The 15,931-nt window shown below is 39.3% G+C and overlaps 3 protein-coding genes across 4 annotated transcripts in view; all 3 read right to left on the reverse strand.

Moving 5' to 3' along the window:
• Positions 1-233: 233 nt before the first annotated feature.
• On the reverse strand, positions 234-2,003 carry LOC122042125 (aldehyde oxidase GLOX1-like). The gene is made up of 2 exons (XM_042602077.1): positions 1,644-2,003; positions 234-1,565 (listed from the first exon to the last, which is right to left on the reverse strand). Exons 1-2 carry the CDS (start codon positions 2,001-2,003, stop codon positions 234-236), a joined length of 1,692 nt encoding a protein of 563 aa, XP_042458011.1.
• A 179-nt stretch (positions 2,004-2,182) lies between these two features.
• On the reverse strand, positions 2,183-4,817 carry LOC121978816 (auxin-responsive protein IAA21-like). Of its 2 annotated transcripts, none has more exons than XM_042531085.1 (5): positions 3,712-4,817; positions 3,005-3,240; positions 2,716-2,842; positions 2,550-2,611; positions 2,183-2,460 (listed from the first exon to the last, which is right to left on the reverse strand). In XM_042531085.1, exons 1-5 carry the CDS (start codon positions 3,942-3,944, stop codon positions 2,426-2,428), a joined length of 693 nt encoding a protein of 230 aa, XP_042387019.1. In that variant the 5' UTR covers positions 3,945-4,817; the 3' UTR covers positions 2,183-2,425. The 2 variants fall into 2 exon arrangements, with proteins under 2 accessions (XP_042387019.1, XP_042387018.1); XM_042531084.1 differs by having other exon boundaries at positions 2,544-2,611.
• Positions 4,818-4,941: 124 nt separating this feature from the next.
• The window catches only part of LOC121978800 (probable CoA ligase CCL8), a 38,194-nt gene continuing 27,204 nt past the window's right edge, over positions 4,942-15,931 (reverse strand). Inside the window, exons 12-17 of the mRNA XM_042531083.1 lie at positions 15,640-15,744; positions 7,453-7,543; positions 6,516-6,589; positions 5,689-5,868; positions 5,389-5,442; positions 4,942-5,278 (exon numbers count right to left, since the gene is read on the reverse strand). Coding sequence (XP_042387017.1) covers positions 5,234-5,278; positions 5,389-5,442; positions 5,689-5,868; positions 6,516-6,589; positions 7,453-7,543; positions 15,640-15,744 — 549 coding nt within the window. The 3' untranslated portion in view covers positions 4,942-5,233. The remainder of the gene's footprint in view (positions 5,279-5,388; positions 5,443-5,688; positions 5,869-6,515; positions 6,590-7,452; positions 7,544-15,639; positions 15,745-15,931) is intronic.

Consider the following 15,931-nt stretch of genomic DNA (forward strand, 5'->3'; position numbering starts at 1 on the left):
AGACAGGATGTCATCTGTCGACTAGTTCAGTTGGTTAGATTCTTCTTGATTATTCAATGCATGAGATTTGAGATCAAACTTTTAACTTCATCATTTTTGATCTTGTCGATGCTCGTTTGAAGAAATCAGTGACAAGTGAAACAAGTTTGTTTTAATGTAGAAGTCACTGCAATTAGATTGATTGATCTTTCATCTGAAACAAGTTAGTTTGATGTTGGACGCCGGCGGCCGGCTTAGTTGACCTGCACCCAGACGCCATAGCTGGGCACGCCGCGGTTCACCACGAACAACAAGTAGTACCCGGGGGGAGCAAACACACCCGACGGCGGCGCAGCCACCACCAAGCGGTACCTTCCGATACCGTTGACGAAGAAGCGCTCGACGTTGAGCACCAGCATCCTCTGATTCATAGAGAAGCCGTGCGTGGTGAAGGGAGGCGCGTACAGGGTCACCCTGATGTCCGTCTCGACCACCAGCATGTCGAAGAGGGAGAATTCCATGTCGAACGGCTGGCCGTAGCTGATTCCGCGCACCGAGTCTTCCACGATCCGCGGCCGGTGCATCACCAGCAGAGGGTCGAAGTAGGGCGGGTAGAACTTCTCCACGCTCACCTCAGTCCGGAACATCACCTTGGTGTACTTGTAGCCGTCGTTGGGGTTACTGCCGGAGACGAGGATGCTGGTGTCGGGCAGCACGGCGCTGCTGGAGTGGTACATTCGCGGCGTGTTGCTGCCCTCCAGCACCTGGAACCTTCTCTTCTTCGGCGCGCTGAGGCGGTAGAGGACCGGCTCCAGCGCCGGCTCGCGGGCGAACCACCACGCGGAGCACCCCTTCTTGGCGCCGTTGATGATGAGCAAGTCGGCGGTGGGGAGGATGAGCATGTCGCCCATAATGCGCGGAATCGGCATCTTCTCCATCTTCCACTTGGCGTTGCGATCGGTGATGACCAGCCGTCCGCAGCTTGCCTCCGCCGGCTGGAACACGCCCTTCTCTGCCTTCGAGAAGGCGTCCTTAGTGCTACCGCCGCAGACGATGACCTCCGCGGGGACGGGGCCATTGCGGCCCACCGCTGGCGAAGCAATGGGGAGCAGCGCGGACATGCCGGAGGCGGGGTAGTTCCGGGAGCCTCCGGCGAGAACAGGGAACTTGCGAACGACCTTGTCGTTCTTGTAGTCGAGAAGGATGGCGCGGTTGTTGGCGAAGATGAAGAGGTTGCCGTCGGTGGAGAGATGGACGAAAGGGTAGAGATTGTTCTCAACGTTGTCAGTGGTGTCGACGAGGAACTGGAGGCGGAAGGCCTTGGGGTTGGTTTTCCCTGCCTTGGGGATGAATTCATAGCTGAACTGGTGGCGGCCGCCTACGGTAATAAACCCGCCGTCCGGTAGCGTCGCCTGAGTAGCGTACCATCGATCGACGGAGAAACTCTTGGGGTGCTCTTCCCAATCGCAGGTATCGCACAACTTGTACAATCTCACGGCGCGAGCTCCGTCCATAAATCCACCGGATTGGACGAGATTGCCGTCGGCGTCGAAGCCCCCCGACGAACACCACGTGTCCGTCAACACCTACGCGATGCACTTCGTTCGCATCAGAGAATCAAGAGAAAAGAACGATCGAATTGAATGGCGGAACAGATCGAGTACTCTGAGAGGACGGCTCTTCGCGGTTTCGAAATCGAATTCGACGGCGTGGACGCTGCAGTCGAGGGCGTTGGGATTATTCTTGGCGGGGGCAGAGCGGCAACGGCCGGCGGGGAGCTTGAGCGGGGGAACATTCATGATGGTGGAGTCGAACATGATGGCCTTGTTGTTGCGGGTGATGGCGAGGTGCATGGCCGACACTCCCGCGTTGGGGGTCACCAGCTTCCACTCGCCGCCGTAGTTAGTCTCGAAGTCCGGCTTCTGCCAGAACAAGTCGCCGAACAGAGACTGACCGGCGGCGGAGGAGGCTAAGAGGAAGAGGAGGAAGGCGAGGCGTAGGACAAGGTGGCGAGCCTTCGCCATGGCGATGATGAGGAGCTGCTCGACGCAATGCCTCCTGCCGTCTCCCCTCCTCCGTAGAGACTAACTTGCTTGCTCTTGCCGATTCCTCTCCCCCTCCTATTCATGCCGCCGCGGCTATGGCTATTTTAGTGACGCATGCTAAATTTAGAGGGTCGAGCTGTTGTTAGCTACGATCGTCGTCGAGCTTAAAATAGAATTTGCTAAAATTTGGGAGACAATTTAGATTCACTAAATCTTCTATAAACGCAGACAATACCAAACTTAGACTTTCTATACAAATCGGAGCATAGATCAAATCTCGAACACGCTACTACCACAACTGCTACGGGATCAGTAAGTAGCATCGGAAATACAATGAACACGCTAGTGCGTTAATAACAAGTTCACGGTTGGTTCATCTTTCATGGTTCATCATCTTGCTCTTAGTTCCTGATCTTGGACCCGATGGCCTTTGGAGCTGCAACACATTTACAAATACATTAATTAGCATACAAATAAAATAAAATAAATCTGAATGTTCTTCGAAGAAATTCTGACTACTTTTACCAATTCCAACTGTATCTGAACCTTTCATAATCCTCAGCCTCCTACAGGAGTCAGCAAACATACTGCAATGGAAAAGAATAGTGATTCTGAAAAGAAAAAAATTTTGTGCAACTGTGGAGTTGCATAGAAACAATTCCATTTGAACCACTCTGAGATTTTCACTTACAGCCACGGAACATCGCCAACGAGCATCCAATCCCCATCCTTGTCCTCGTAGGTAAGAACATGTTCAGATCCTTGAAGAAGCTCAGTAATCGTCTCTCTAGCACTCATTCCATTTGAACCACACTGGCCTGAAAATAACAAAGAAAGACTAGTGAAGTCATTTGATGAAATGAAAGAAAGAATGTCATGCAACATTAGTGTGTCCTAGTCTCAATCTTTTTTCTAAAATCATCAATCTCGTAGAAAATACAAGCATTCGCTGAATGAAATGTCGATAAAAAAGAGCTCACCAATGGTGAAGCTAGTAAACATCTCCTCCAGTGCTAGTGACAGCTCCTTGTAGTTGGAGTACATATTAAGGTTAACTTTTCTCAAATAGGGAGCTCCATCCATGCTGACCTTCACATAGTGGCATTCATTCCCTTGCTTCCTATCGGCATCATCTTCATCATTGTTCTTTGAAGTATTTGATGCGATTGTATTTTTTCGGTAACTATGGATCGGTGGCCAACCAACAATCTGTGTCCTGTCATATAAATTAATTTCAGAAGTTAATTTATGAGCAAGTGGGCAATGATTCCATATTTTGAAATCCATGAACATATGATACATCTAAGACATCAAGTAGTCAACATTGCCAAATTTTTAACCCAAGCGAGTTTTCTTCAATTAGACATCTTTAAGCACACTCCTACATTCCACTTCTATTCTTCTTTCTAAGCTCTCATTTGGTATATTTTTGTAAGGATAATTAATTTATATATATATATATCTTGAATTTACAGTTAGAATTGATGTCTTCATAGAAATAACAGCATGAACAAATCCTCAAAGAGATGAAAAATCAAATCAAGAATCGTAATAGAATTAACAATACGTGAGCTAAACGTCAGAAGTAACAAAAATTATTAAAAACTAATCTCGATAAGCATTATTTTTTTATGCATTTTCCAAACAATTTGCAGCCAAAACTAGTACCAAAAGGGGAAAGACTTACTTCGCCGCAGGAGGTAGTGGCGGCGGTGGCGTTTTGGTTGCTCCACCGGCACCGTCCCCTACCTCCGAGAAAGAATCCCCATGAATGACATCGGAGAAAACCCTTTTCGTGCCGCCCAATGTGAGGCCCACGGTGGCGCATTCGTCGACCAACCGGCCGTCGGAGCCAGGCAGGCCGAGCCGGAGCTCGGTATCCTTAGCACCCATGTAGTCGTGCTCCATTGGCGGCGTCATCGAATGAAACTATACAAGGGAGATTAGAGACAGCTGCCAGCTGAGACAGAGATGGAGAATAATGGTGAAGGAATCGAGTAGGAGGAAACCAGAGGCCGGTTCACTACATATTATGAATGCACTCGTTGTGAAATTTAGATGAAATGTTGAGAGCAGTTGAGTGTTGGAAAAAGAGAATACGCACACCTACCGACAAGGAATCTAATTTCCCGACAAGGTACCAGACAACTCCCAACTAAATATTTCTCAGCTGCTTTTCTTCCCCTCTTGCAGAATCTGACAGATACATTATTTTTTTTTTTCACCTCCAATCGACAGATTAATCTCTATGGGCATGAACAAAATTGAAGAAGGATCGAGTCTCCTGTGGGCATCGAAGGATTAAAAATTAGATGCTGCAGGCATTCATCAACTTGTCTTTGAGCACAGGCTACGGCAGTTTATCGAGTCAACCAATAAGTCCAATCCAGGTAGTGAAGAGCAGTCTACATCCTTGCTTGACCTGTTTTTAGTCAAGTCATCGATGCGGTTTGTCTTGGTTTCAGGCAGCAGAGCGTGGTGTCTGGCGACTCCCTTCAGGCTTCAGGTACAGTTCTATTGGTTCTCTTCCTATTTGTTTTCCTGTTCTGCAACACTCGCAGAATAAAGTCAGCAAAGATTCTATGTACGCATATCAAAGTTAAATCAAACAAAAACACACAAGGAGGACGAATCAGTAAGTCACGGACAAATGTGAGTGAGAGTGATGGGACGACATGCCCACCATAAGTTGTCTCTTTAATTCCAAGGCCTTATGTCCATGCCCAGGCAAAAGTTCCAATTCCAATTGTTGAAACAGATTATATAGAAATTAAGCATCATCATGTTGTATAGCACATAAATCTACCAATTTGAAAATGGTCGATAATAGTGTTCCACATTGCACAAATATGATATGTTTTTCCTTTTCATATTGTAGGATTCAGAGACCTGAGTCCTTCTTGAGTGCCAACGCATCTGAAGGTTATGTAGGCTTTTGACCTTCACAAAAATCTGCGAGTCAATTTACATGCAAGGGAAAACGACGCCCGTTTTAGCAATTTTTCCTTTATTTTGAAAAGGACAGACCGCAATTACTGTAATAAATATAAAAGAATAGATGGTTCTCTTCAAATGTCTAACTGCGAGAGGCTAAACAAGATTTATTAAAGAAAATGCTAGCTAGATAAGTTGATGGAGCAAGCGAGTAATCTTCGTGAGTATACTTGTGATATGCTCCAGCATCGGCCGCCGCTGATGAGTCAATCTGATCATAGTCGTTGTTCTAGTAATTTCCTCATGTCCTTCTTGTTTACCTGGAGAATTTTGGAGGAACCAAAAAGCAAAAGAACACAAGCGAAGAGCTTATTGTGGATATTCACGCAAAACACAGGCACACAAGGAACTCGATAGGGAGAATGTTAACCTTTCCCATAGCATTTCGAGGAAGAGAATCCCATAAGAACAGCTTTGTTGGTAGCTGAATGAATGCAAATAATATAAACCAATAAGAAATAGGCTTCACTGTTTAAAATCATAAGCTCAAACACTAATCACTCCTACTGTTCTACTATGGATCTATGCTAACATAGGATTAAATTATATTGACAGATATGATTAAGTATAATTGGCCAAGTATTATCAATTAATCTTTATATGACTAACACCGGAAAGACAGAGTAGAAAAAAAAAAATCCTAAACGATGCATTACTGAAGAACAAGTACCTTATATGGAGCAAGTTTCTCCTTGGCCCAATTACGTAGATCTTCTAGTGTAATAATTGGCTTTAGTTCTAGCTCTGCGCTTCTCTTTGCATCTGTGTGAGGCACAATTACCACACTCACAACTTCCCCATAATCCTCATCAGGTAAGCCCAGAACACAACACTCTAACACAGCCTCATGCTGGAGACAGAGCAAAACATTAATGTCAGAGCAACAATACAAAATCATAACAGCTAGATAAGCATTTGTCCAATGAACACATCTTTGGATGAATAGGTAACTTTACCTAAAAACGGAAAAGAGCAATTTTTTACAAAGAAAGTACAAAATAGGATGAATCAGATTAAAAAAAAATTAAATTCCCTCAAGAAAGAGAGGCTAGAGTGAATTTGCAAATTTGGAAGCCAAAGTTTTGAAATAGCATTCTCTCTCTTTGTGTGTTCAACTCCCTCAAGGCGAAGGAGGCAGGAGGGCACTGGAAAGACATTTGAAAAGTGCCAAAAACCAGAAATGTCAATGTTTAAGAAGCATTCAACCACATACCAAGATTTTCAGTGCCGAGCTTCATATATATTATTATGTTATTTGGTTCTATTTGAAAACCATATATATGAGTGTTATGTTCTTCTCTGATTGCAATGATATAATTTTAGCCCTCTCATCTGTAGCCAATCATATAAACACAATAGCAAGGTAACATTTTGATGATTTGAAGTGCAAAAAGAACAAGATGATTGGAGATGCACAGTGCACTAACTGGAAGATGGTTTATGTATGTTCCAAATGTAGCAAACTATTGTTATTCAAGATATGTGCGATTTACTTGCCTCTAACAGGACTGCTTCGATTTCTAGTGCTGATAACTTGTAACCACCAACTTTCATAATATCAGCATTAGTACCTGGAAAGAGTAAAAACGGATGCCATCATGATCTTTGCAGAGTAGGCTTAGAGCTTCTCTTAGAAATATGCTATAACACTTAGGACTTGACTTGCATGTCATTGTTATCAATATGGAGAAGAAAAAAATGAGTTTTTCCTATAACATTTTTGTCAAGACTAACAAAAGTTACTGCTTTGCATTGCTCAAAATGCTTGACAGGAATATCTTCTTTTGAATATGACACACATCTACAATCTTAATGAGAATAAAGCAAATTAACAGGTGGAAACAGGATGAAAATATCAGGTATAGAGACTATCTATCACCATTGATGAGGTGAGATTTTTTATGGTATATGTGTCAAGCATGTAGCATTTGTATATTGGCAAATGCAGCGTTTAGAATGCAATTCAGAATTATTTCGACTTTCTTTTCATGCACAGTGAATTTTGAAATGTGCAATTAAGGTTAGGTTCTAGCAAAATTGTTTTATGTTTGGTATAAAATAGTGTTTCTTGATATTCATATGGATTATTCTCAATTGAAATACAGTGAGACAATTTCAGTTGGCATTTGACAAAGCATGGTATCATGATCCTTAGTTTCGAGAATTATAGTGGAAATGAAGAAAAATCATCGCTGAATTAAATTGATGAAGAAGTGGAAACAGTGCACTGCTAAATTTTCATTGACTAGGCTTTTTCTCAACTTATGCTGCTAGTGTAGCATGGCCACATAACAAAAGGCCAAGAGAAACTCATTCACATTATGGAATATCTAGATTCTTTGCCAATCCTTTCTTGTGTTAAGCAATGATCATTCGAGAACTAAAAAAGTAACCAACACAATTAAATGAGTGAACCATCAAAAGAACTTCTTACGTCCCAAAATTATGTAATATCCATCTTCATCCACTGTGACTGTATCTCCAGTTTTGAAGAATCCATCATCAATAAATGAATCCTTATTTGCCTAAATCAAAATAGAAGAATCAAAAGATGAGAAAAAAAGGGTAAAGTCAATTACAGGAAAAGTATCTAAAAACTTTTAGTCAAACTTATTACCTGCTTTATTCAAAACTCCTACAAGATTAGTCATTTTTAAGTAAACTCAATCTACAAGTTCAAAAATCTCCTTGGCTTAACATGGTCATAGTGTATGTTAAGCAGAGGAGAACTTATAGCACAGCCATCAATGGAAGATAAACTCTGACAGTGAAAGAGAGAGGACAGAAGAGAAAGAATAGAGTGACTCCAAGGCAAAAGAAACCAACCACAAAATGCTGTACGGAATCCCCTCAAACTATGGTTAGTGAAAGAAAGCAGGTTCATGCTGTTAATACTATTTGATTATTCATGTAAAATAGATAATAATATTTAGAGGGAAGACATTAAGTGGTTCATAATATGACACCGGATGGGATAGCGATTATTACGGACTATTAAATCTGTTGATTCGTGAATGAATACCAGAAGCAATCTTCTACCACACATTAATTCAAAGAGGAATACCAAAAAATAAGAAAATAAACAGCACTGTCGAAAATATTATTAATCCAAAAACTTCCCTTACATCAACAGATAATTATTTATATAGACTACAAATCTTAAGACACTGAAAAAGGAGAGAAATCCTAAGACCTCAATTCATAAGATGCAAAAAAAAAGAAAGAAATCCTAATATAAAGGAAAAATTGTTAACAGACTCACAATCCTAAAATTCCTAAATGGACTCAAAATCTAAAAATCTAAAAGATAGAAATTACCAAAAATACCTAAAATACCAAAACCCAAAAATTACAAAAAAGAATAATTTACTAAAAAAATAAAAAAGATCCAATGAATCCTCCTGCATCAGTCGTCCCGAGTTGAAAAAAAACTCATCCTAGAATTTAGAATAGTATCAGGTGGTAGCCCAAGAGGAAGATGACATCCACGTGACAATCTTCAAAATAGCATTCTTCATAATCAACTTGGCAATCGTCAAAATAGTAGTCTTCATAATAAATTGGTCCAAACCAACCACGACCACCGTATTTCCACAAGGAACATTCTCCTCGGACTCTTGATTCTTGCCCATCCAGATAACAATTTTCCTCACACACTTAATGTCAAGGTTTAAAATCTCGACCCATGCCGAGGTTTCAGTCCCGGATTAAAATGATACAGTTTTGGTATCATCTCGTGTCGTGTCAATATAGTTTCAGTATTTTTTAAATATAAATATATATTAATATTTGAATATTAAAGATATTTTATATTTTGAGATGTTTTATATTTTAATATTTTCGCATAAGATAATGCCTACTAAAATTTTATAAAAATATTTTTAAAAAAATATTAATTCTTAAAATTCCAAACTAAATTTAAAAATATAAAAATAATTATAAAATAATTTGAAATTTTAAATTATTTTTTTAATATATTTGTAAATTTTAATTTTAAAAATAATAATAATAAATTATCAGAATATAAATGTAATTTTTTTGAAATTTTTAAATAAAATTTAAAATAGTAAAAATAATTTTCAGAATATTAATTAATAAAATTTATTTAATTTTTAAAATTTTAAATATATTTTTATATTTTTTGAGGATAATTTAATTAGAGTTTATAAAAGCCTCTTCGAAATATCACACCTAGTTGGAAAATGTTTGAATTATTTAAATCTTTTGTGTTTTTTTCGCTGAACAGAAACGCGAACATGCGACACAGGAGGCATCCCACGTTGTGTTCGGTGGCGTCGGAGGCGTCCGGCTACACTTCGGGCAACACTTCCGGCGGTGTCGGAGGCGTCCTGCGTCTCCTATTGTGGCGCCTACAACGCCACAACTCCGTGGCTTTCGCGATCAAAGGCGCCTTCGAGACACTTGGTCCCAACGCTTCGGCGGCTCCGGAGGAGTCCCGTGACATCTCCGAAGCCTCCAGTACGCCTCCATCGCCTCCGATAAGTCGCCTACTCGTTTAGGTTAGTGGCAGATCCAAGAATTCAAGCATAGAGGAGCGATCGCGATCTGAGCTAAGCATGGCCATTTTTTTTTTTTGAACGGTTAATAAATTATATGTAATTAAAAAAATATTTTTTAAATAACTTGGCATACAGGAGAAAAAGGTACAATATTATGAAAAACTCCGTACAATAATATTAAAGCAGTCTACTAACAAATACATGACAATTGCGTTCTTCGAAACTCCATGTTCCAAAAACGCTGCAAAATTGGCTCATTGTCTACCGTATTAAAAACATCTTTCTCGATATAGACTACCAAACTGTCATTCATCCATTCATCTCTAATCCTGTTTCGCAAATCTGTTTTGACAATATTCATTGCCGAAAACACGTTGTCAACCGTTACAATAGCAACAGGAAGAAGTAAGGCTAGCTCAATCATCCGATAAACAAAAGGAAGCACATGGTTCTCCATTGTTTCAATCATTTTCTTTGCAAGAGCTCCCAAATCTGAAATGCCTTCAAACCGTTCATCTGATCTGACATCATTAATTTATGTTTCAAGCTCTTGTTCAACCAACATACGCTCATTCCAAGAAAAACCATCCTCATAAAAATGAGTCAAACGCACTAACTTCTGTACATCAAATCTAGAGAATGAGTTCCTAAGGTCAAGGCATGACATATAAATCAGCAAATCTGCAGTTGTTTCAGAGAAACGACTATCCATCTCCTGTAGAATAATATCGATAACCTACAATTTAAAAACCAAACAACAAAAGTAAAAATTAATAAATATGTTACTGTTTAAAAGAATTTAATTGACTGTAAATAAAAAAAAGAATTATGAAGTTACCTCACAAAGATTTCAACATGGTAATAGTGATAAAAATTAACATTTTTTCCATCTCTCTTCAAATGACTATGGTTGTTGATGGTATCTGTCATATTAATTATTTCAATGAAATGAGTGTTACAAAACTTCTTCACATCCTCAAGTAAAAATCTCATCCAAAATCTCTCAACTTTTGCAAACGCATCGCATTCACAATATTTTGATCTTTCTCTTGTAGAACTGTTGACAAATGATTTGTGATTGCCAATATACGTTACATCAATAGTAGAATAAACACAAATTCATACCTCTCCATTCTTTCAACCAAAGTTCTCATCATCAATCAAATTTTGAAGAACCTCTATAACAGATGGCCACATTTGTTCTATACGACATAAAGTTGAATGATGAGACCCCCATCGTGTATCTCCAGGTCTAGCTAGACTAGTTTCTTGGTTTAGTCCTCTACCAGAACTAATCTCTCCTCTTTCAAGAAGTTCAACTTTTCTATCATGTTCAAGTTATCGAAGTTTGTCGGCCCGTTTGCAAGATGATGCAGATGTGCTCACAATCGAACCAACAATCCACATGAAATCACAAACATATTGATTTTCTTGAGTAATAGCTACAACCACTAGCTGGAGTTGACGAGCAAAACAATGAGCATACCTTGTATACGGATTTTCTTTCATTATCAGTGACTTTAAGCCATTAAATTCTCCAGACATATTTGAAGCACCATCGTATCCTTGACCCCTCATTCTCGCCACTGACAAACTGTACTTAACAAATAAAGAGTCGATTGCCTCCTTCAAACAAGCAGTTGTAGTTGTTGCAACATGAACTACAACCATAAATCGTTCAATCATCTCTCCATGTTTGTTCACATATTTAATAACAACTGTCATTTGCTCTTTATGAGCATCATCAAGTAGTAAAGTGAACCACCTATCTCCCAGATCAGCTAGAATAACATTTGTGGTCTCAACTACACAAGCATTCACCGGTTGCTTTTGAATTTTTGAGGCAATCATTTGATTATTTCAAGGTGCATTTATTCCAACAACTGCCGCAACTTTTGGACACTCTAAGTTATACCATTTGAGCAATTCTAAAAAATTGCCTCTATTGGATGATGTCGAAGACTCATCATGCCCCAAAAAGGCAATCCTTGTAGCAACAAAAATCGAATTACTTTTAAAATAGCAGCCTGGCATTTGCGATAAGCAACTTTAATCTCATGTTTCCCTGATGAAAATGAATACTCCACACTTTGTCTTTAATTCTTGAAACCCTCAAACTGTATTCTTGCCTCATTGTGCGCACTACCAACTCCACCTACATGCTCATTGAATTTTTCAATTAGTTTTTTCCAATTTACGAAACCAGATCTCGTAAACACATCATCTCCTCCAAACCCTATATTACTAGGTCTAAAAAGATAACACCAGAAACAAAAGACTGCATCCTTTGAAACACTATACTCCAACCAATCATGGTCTTTAAACCAAACCTCTCTGAAACATCTATTGTCTTTATTCATTTTTTTCTTGGAAAATTATGGCCTCGAGGTTTACAAGGACCCATAGCAACGTATTCTTTTTGAATATAATCTCTAACACCAACATCATACCCTTCAATCAGTTTTCGTAAACCAAGATTAGTAACAATTTCTACTTCACTACTCATATTTCCAATATTTTCAAATAAAATTTGCGGAGGAGAAGGAGGTGGTGGTTGTGGTGGAGTAGACTCTTTATCGGGAACACTAGACGATTCAATTGAACTCCTAGGCCTCTTTATAAAATATTTCAACATTTTCTACAAATTATAATATATGAGAAAAAATTATCAACATAAAGTATTATTTTTTACTAAACTTAATGTGAACAATTTAACAATAACACAATTAAATTATTTAGCATCATTCATCGACACAATTCTTTTAAAAAAATAAAATTAATTTAGCATAAATTATCAATATTCACAAATCACAATTAACTAACAACTAATAAAAAAAATTAATTACATCAGAGATTCTAAGTTTATACAAAAACTAAATTACAAATTATCCAACAATCAAATATACAAAATCTAAATTTTCAATAATCCAACAATCAAATATACAAAATCTAAATTTTCAATAATCCAACAATCAAATATACAAAAGCAACTAAACATTTAAACAATTAAACTTTTCAATTGCTAATTGTATATAAGATAAGAAGCAATCAAAAAATTAAAAATAAAATAAAATAAAACCCACTTACCTGAAGCTGCAACGATGCGTGTGGTCGGCAAGGGAGCTCCAGGACCAATAGCAGCTAGGAGGCGGTGGCACTACGGCGGCGCTGCGGCGACACAATAGCCTGCTAGCGGCGGCGAACAGTTTCTATCCACCGACTCCCTTACGTCAAGCGGCGGGGTTTGGTCGGAGATCCTGCTAGCCGACAAGAGCTGCTGGTCGGTAGGAGGTGGGTGGCGGCATCGTAGCAGAAAGGTGGCTTCACGACTTCACCTTTGGTTGATAGAAGAAAAAAAAGGGCAGACTTTTTCTTCGTGAGCGATGGAAAGCAAAAAGGAGAGAGAAAAAGGGGGGGAAAATCTAATTTATATATGTAACTTTGGTTCAAAATTTAAAAAGTGAAACTGTCTTAGTTATTTTTTCTTCGGCAGCTGGGAAGAGTTTTTTACAGCCCCAAATTTTTTTTCTGGTTCCGGGGGGGGGTGACCGCCGACCCCGCCCCTGGTTTAGGTTAAATTGAAATCATACTAGTTCGCCTCACCTCGCCATTGCCTCCCCTTTTGTCGCGATTCCTTCCGTTTGCGATGTGCGATCCTTTTATCGTGCAACGTGACGTGATTCGTGACGCGATTCTTTTGTCTTCTAAGTTCTATGATCTGTCCATGACGCACGAAATTACCCCGCCTCTTGTGACGGTTTTGCTCCGGAGGTGGAACGATAAAATCTGTCTATGCTGATGGCACGGAATAGTATTTTAATAGGTTGCTTAACGCACAAATCTTTCTTTTGACCTGGAACATAGTTGGGTCCCATAATCCTTACTTTCATACCCGTTGAAACATTCCTGAGAAAACTCGACCAAAAGCAAAGAACCTACCCTTGTCAGAAGTTAGAATCATCTTTGAGACATACAACATAAGAGGACCCTTTGGATCACAATTTCTGATTGCATTTGCATAAATATCATCAAGTGGACCTTCGTACAAGTTCTCCACATGCTACTTCTGTGCCTTGGAAGGAGAAGGAAGCTGGAAGATCGTCATTTCATGAATGGTGCTACTTGCCGGCAACCAAGTCTGCCCTCTTTATTAATGTCTTTCCAATCAACTCTTTCTCATCAGACTTCATGGTGACACCAAGCTTTTGCAACATTGGCTATAATTTATCCTTTTGATCATTCATGCAGGTGGCAATAATCTGCTTAATTTGCTCGTAAAAGAATTGAATGAATCCACGTTTACATGGGGGAGACCCACTACTCTTACTAGTCCATTTCTTAGTGGCCAGGTCAAAGAAGTTCTCACCCCAAAGCCTCTCCATCATCTTGGTCTCGTCAACTCCAAACTTAGTTGCGTACATCTCAGCAAAGTTAGTCAAAGTGAAAGCCCAACCATGCAATCCAGCAGAAAAGGCAACTATTCCCTTTTCTGGGTAAACTTGGACATCACCAAGAAGGGCATCCTCATAAGTAGCCATTATGACATTTGCATTCTCTGTCAATCACTCTAGGAAAAGTTTGATATGATTCTTCTCCATCAACAACTTATCGATAATTTCATCCACCTCATCATCGTCATAAACTAGCTCACTAGTTGACTCGGTCTCTCATCATAAATTTGATCATCAACTATTTCGATCTTGTTGTGCACATCTTTCTCAAGAAAATTTTTATCCAAATTAAAATAAAACAACTTACGACCTTTAAGATCTCGAGCACAACAATCACAGTGTGAGGTTGGAACTTGCCTGTCACAACCTCGACCACGTACATCACGATCTTCAAGATCTTGCGCCGCTATGCTAGGATAACTCCGTGAGTTGTCTCTATAGATCTTCAAGTATCTCGTCTTGGGTTCTATGATCACGGTGTGATGCTTCCTCAGTCAGAACCTGCACATCACGATCACAACTACGACGATCATCCATGGAATCTAAAAGAGCTCTAATACTTCAGAGTCCATGCCTCAGATTGCCAGCAGGATCTGACACTTCGTCAGAACCGGCTGGACGTCCTAGGGCATGTAGATTGTACACTTTTCTTGATGATATATAATTTACCTTTCATCAAAAAAATAAAAGAGCTCTAATACCAATTAACGTCGAGGGGGATAACGATTATCCCAAGGGCTATTGAATCTGTTAATTTGCGCATGAATATCGGAAGCAATCTTCTACCACCTATTGATTCGAAGAGGAATACAAAAAAATAGAAAAATAAACGACACTGCCGAAAATATTATTAATCCAAAAACTTCCCTTATATCAACCCAGACAATTGTTTATATAGACTCCAAACCCTAAGACATAAAAAAAGGAAAAAAATCCTAACATATAAACCCTCAATTCATAAGATACAAAAAAGGAAAGAAATCCTAACAAAAAATGAAAAAATTCTTAACGGACTCACAATTCTAAAATCCCTAAATGAACTAAAAATTCAAAATGTAAAAGATAGAAATTATCAAAAATAGCAAAAAAAATCCAAAAATTATAAAAAAATAATAATTTACTAAAAATAATAAAAAAAAATCTAATGAATCCTCCTGCATCATAATACTTGCTGGGAACAAATACAAAATCGAAAAGTGGGCAAAGGGCAAATTTCAATAACTTAAAATATGGTATTCATAATAACCACCAGCTCATATGACAATAGGCAATCACGGATGTCCCCTCGGATGGGTCTAGTGGCTAGTGCATGAGGTGTTGTCACAATGAGGTCTGAGGTTCGAATCTCGGCAAAGTCGAGGTAAATACCTCCCTTATGTGCTAGTCACTATTCCTAAGGTTAATAGCCGCCCGTAATTTACCTCCTCCATGTTAGCGGTGGGACGGGTTGGCGGGGGCGCTGGGGGCGAGCGTATTCGCCTTTTGCCACAATAGGCAATCACGGATACTCCATGATAACTATATTAATTATCAGAGTATGGACAAAGCAAATAACTAGCAAATTGCTTATAGGGGAACTGCATCTACATCAGCAAGCATGAAAAACCAATATATAACTGTCATCAAAACAAGAGCTAAAACTCAACAAACCTCAGGTTTTTTCCAGTATTCCTTGAATAAAGAGGGACTTCTTACACAAAGCTCTCCCACTCCATTTGCACCAACAGGACTACCATCTTCTGCAAGAATCTTGACCTAGACAGGAGCAGCCAGAGTTATGTTCAAATTGTTTGATATACATTTTTCTAAAAAATTACAGTACTACCATAAGATTAAGCAATATGTCCTCAGCAGTTAGGCAAAAGCTGATTAAGCAACAAAGTGTTACATATGTTAGTGGTTTTCCTTGGAGACCACAACGAGGAACCAACTAAAACCCAGA

This window comes from Zingiber officinale, chromosome 1B, assembly GCF_018446385.1.
Source record: "Zingiber officinale cultivar Zhangliang chromosome 1B, Zo_v1.1, whole genome shotgun sequence".
Taxonomy (NCBI): Eukaryota; Viridiplantae; Streptophyta; class Magnoliopsida; order Zingiberales; family Zingiberaceae; genus Zingiber; species Zingiber officinale.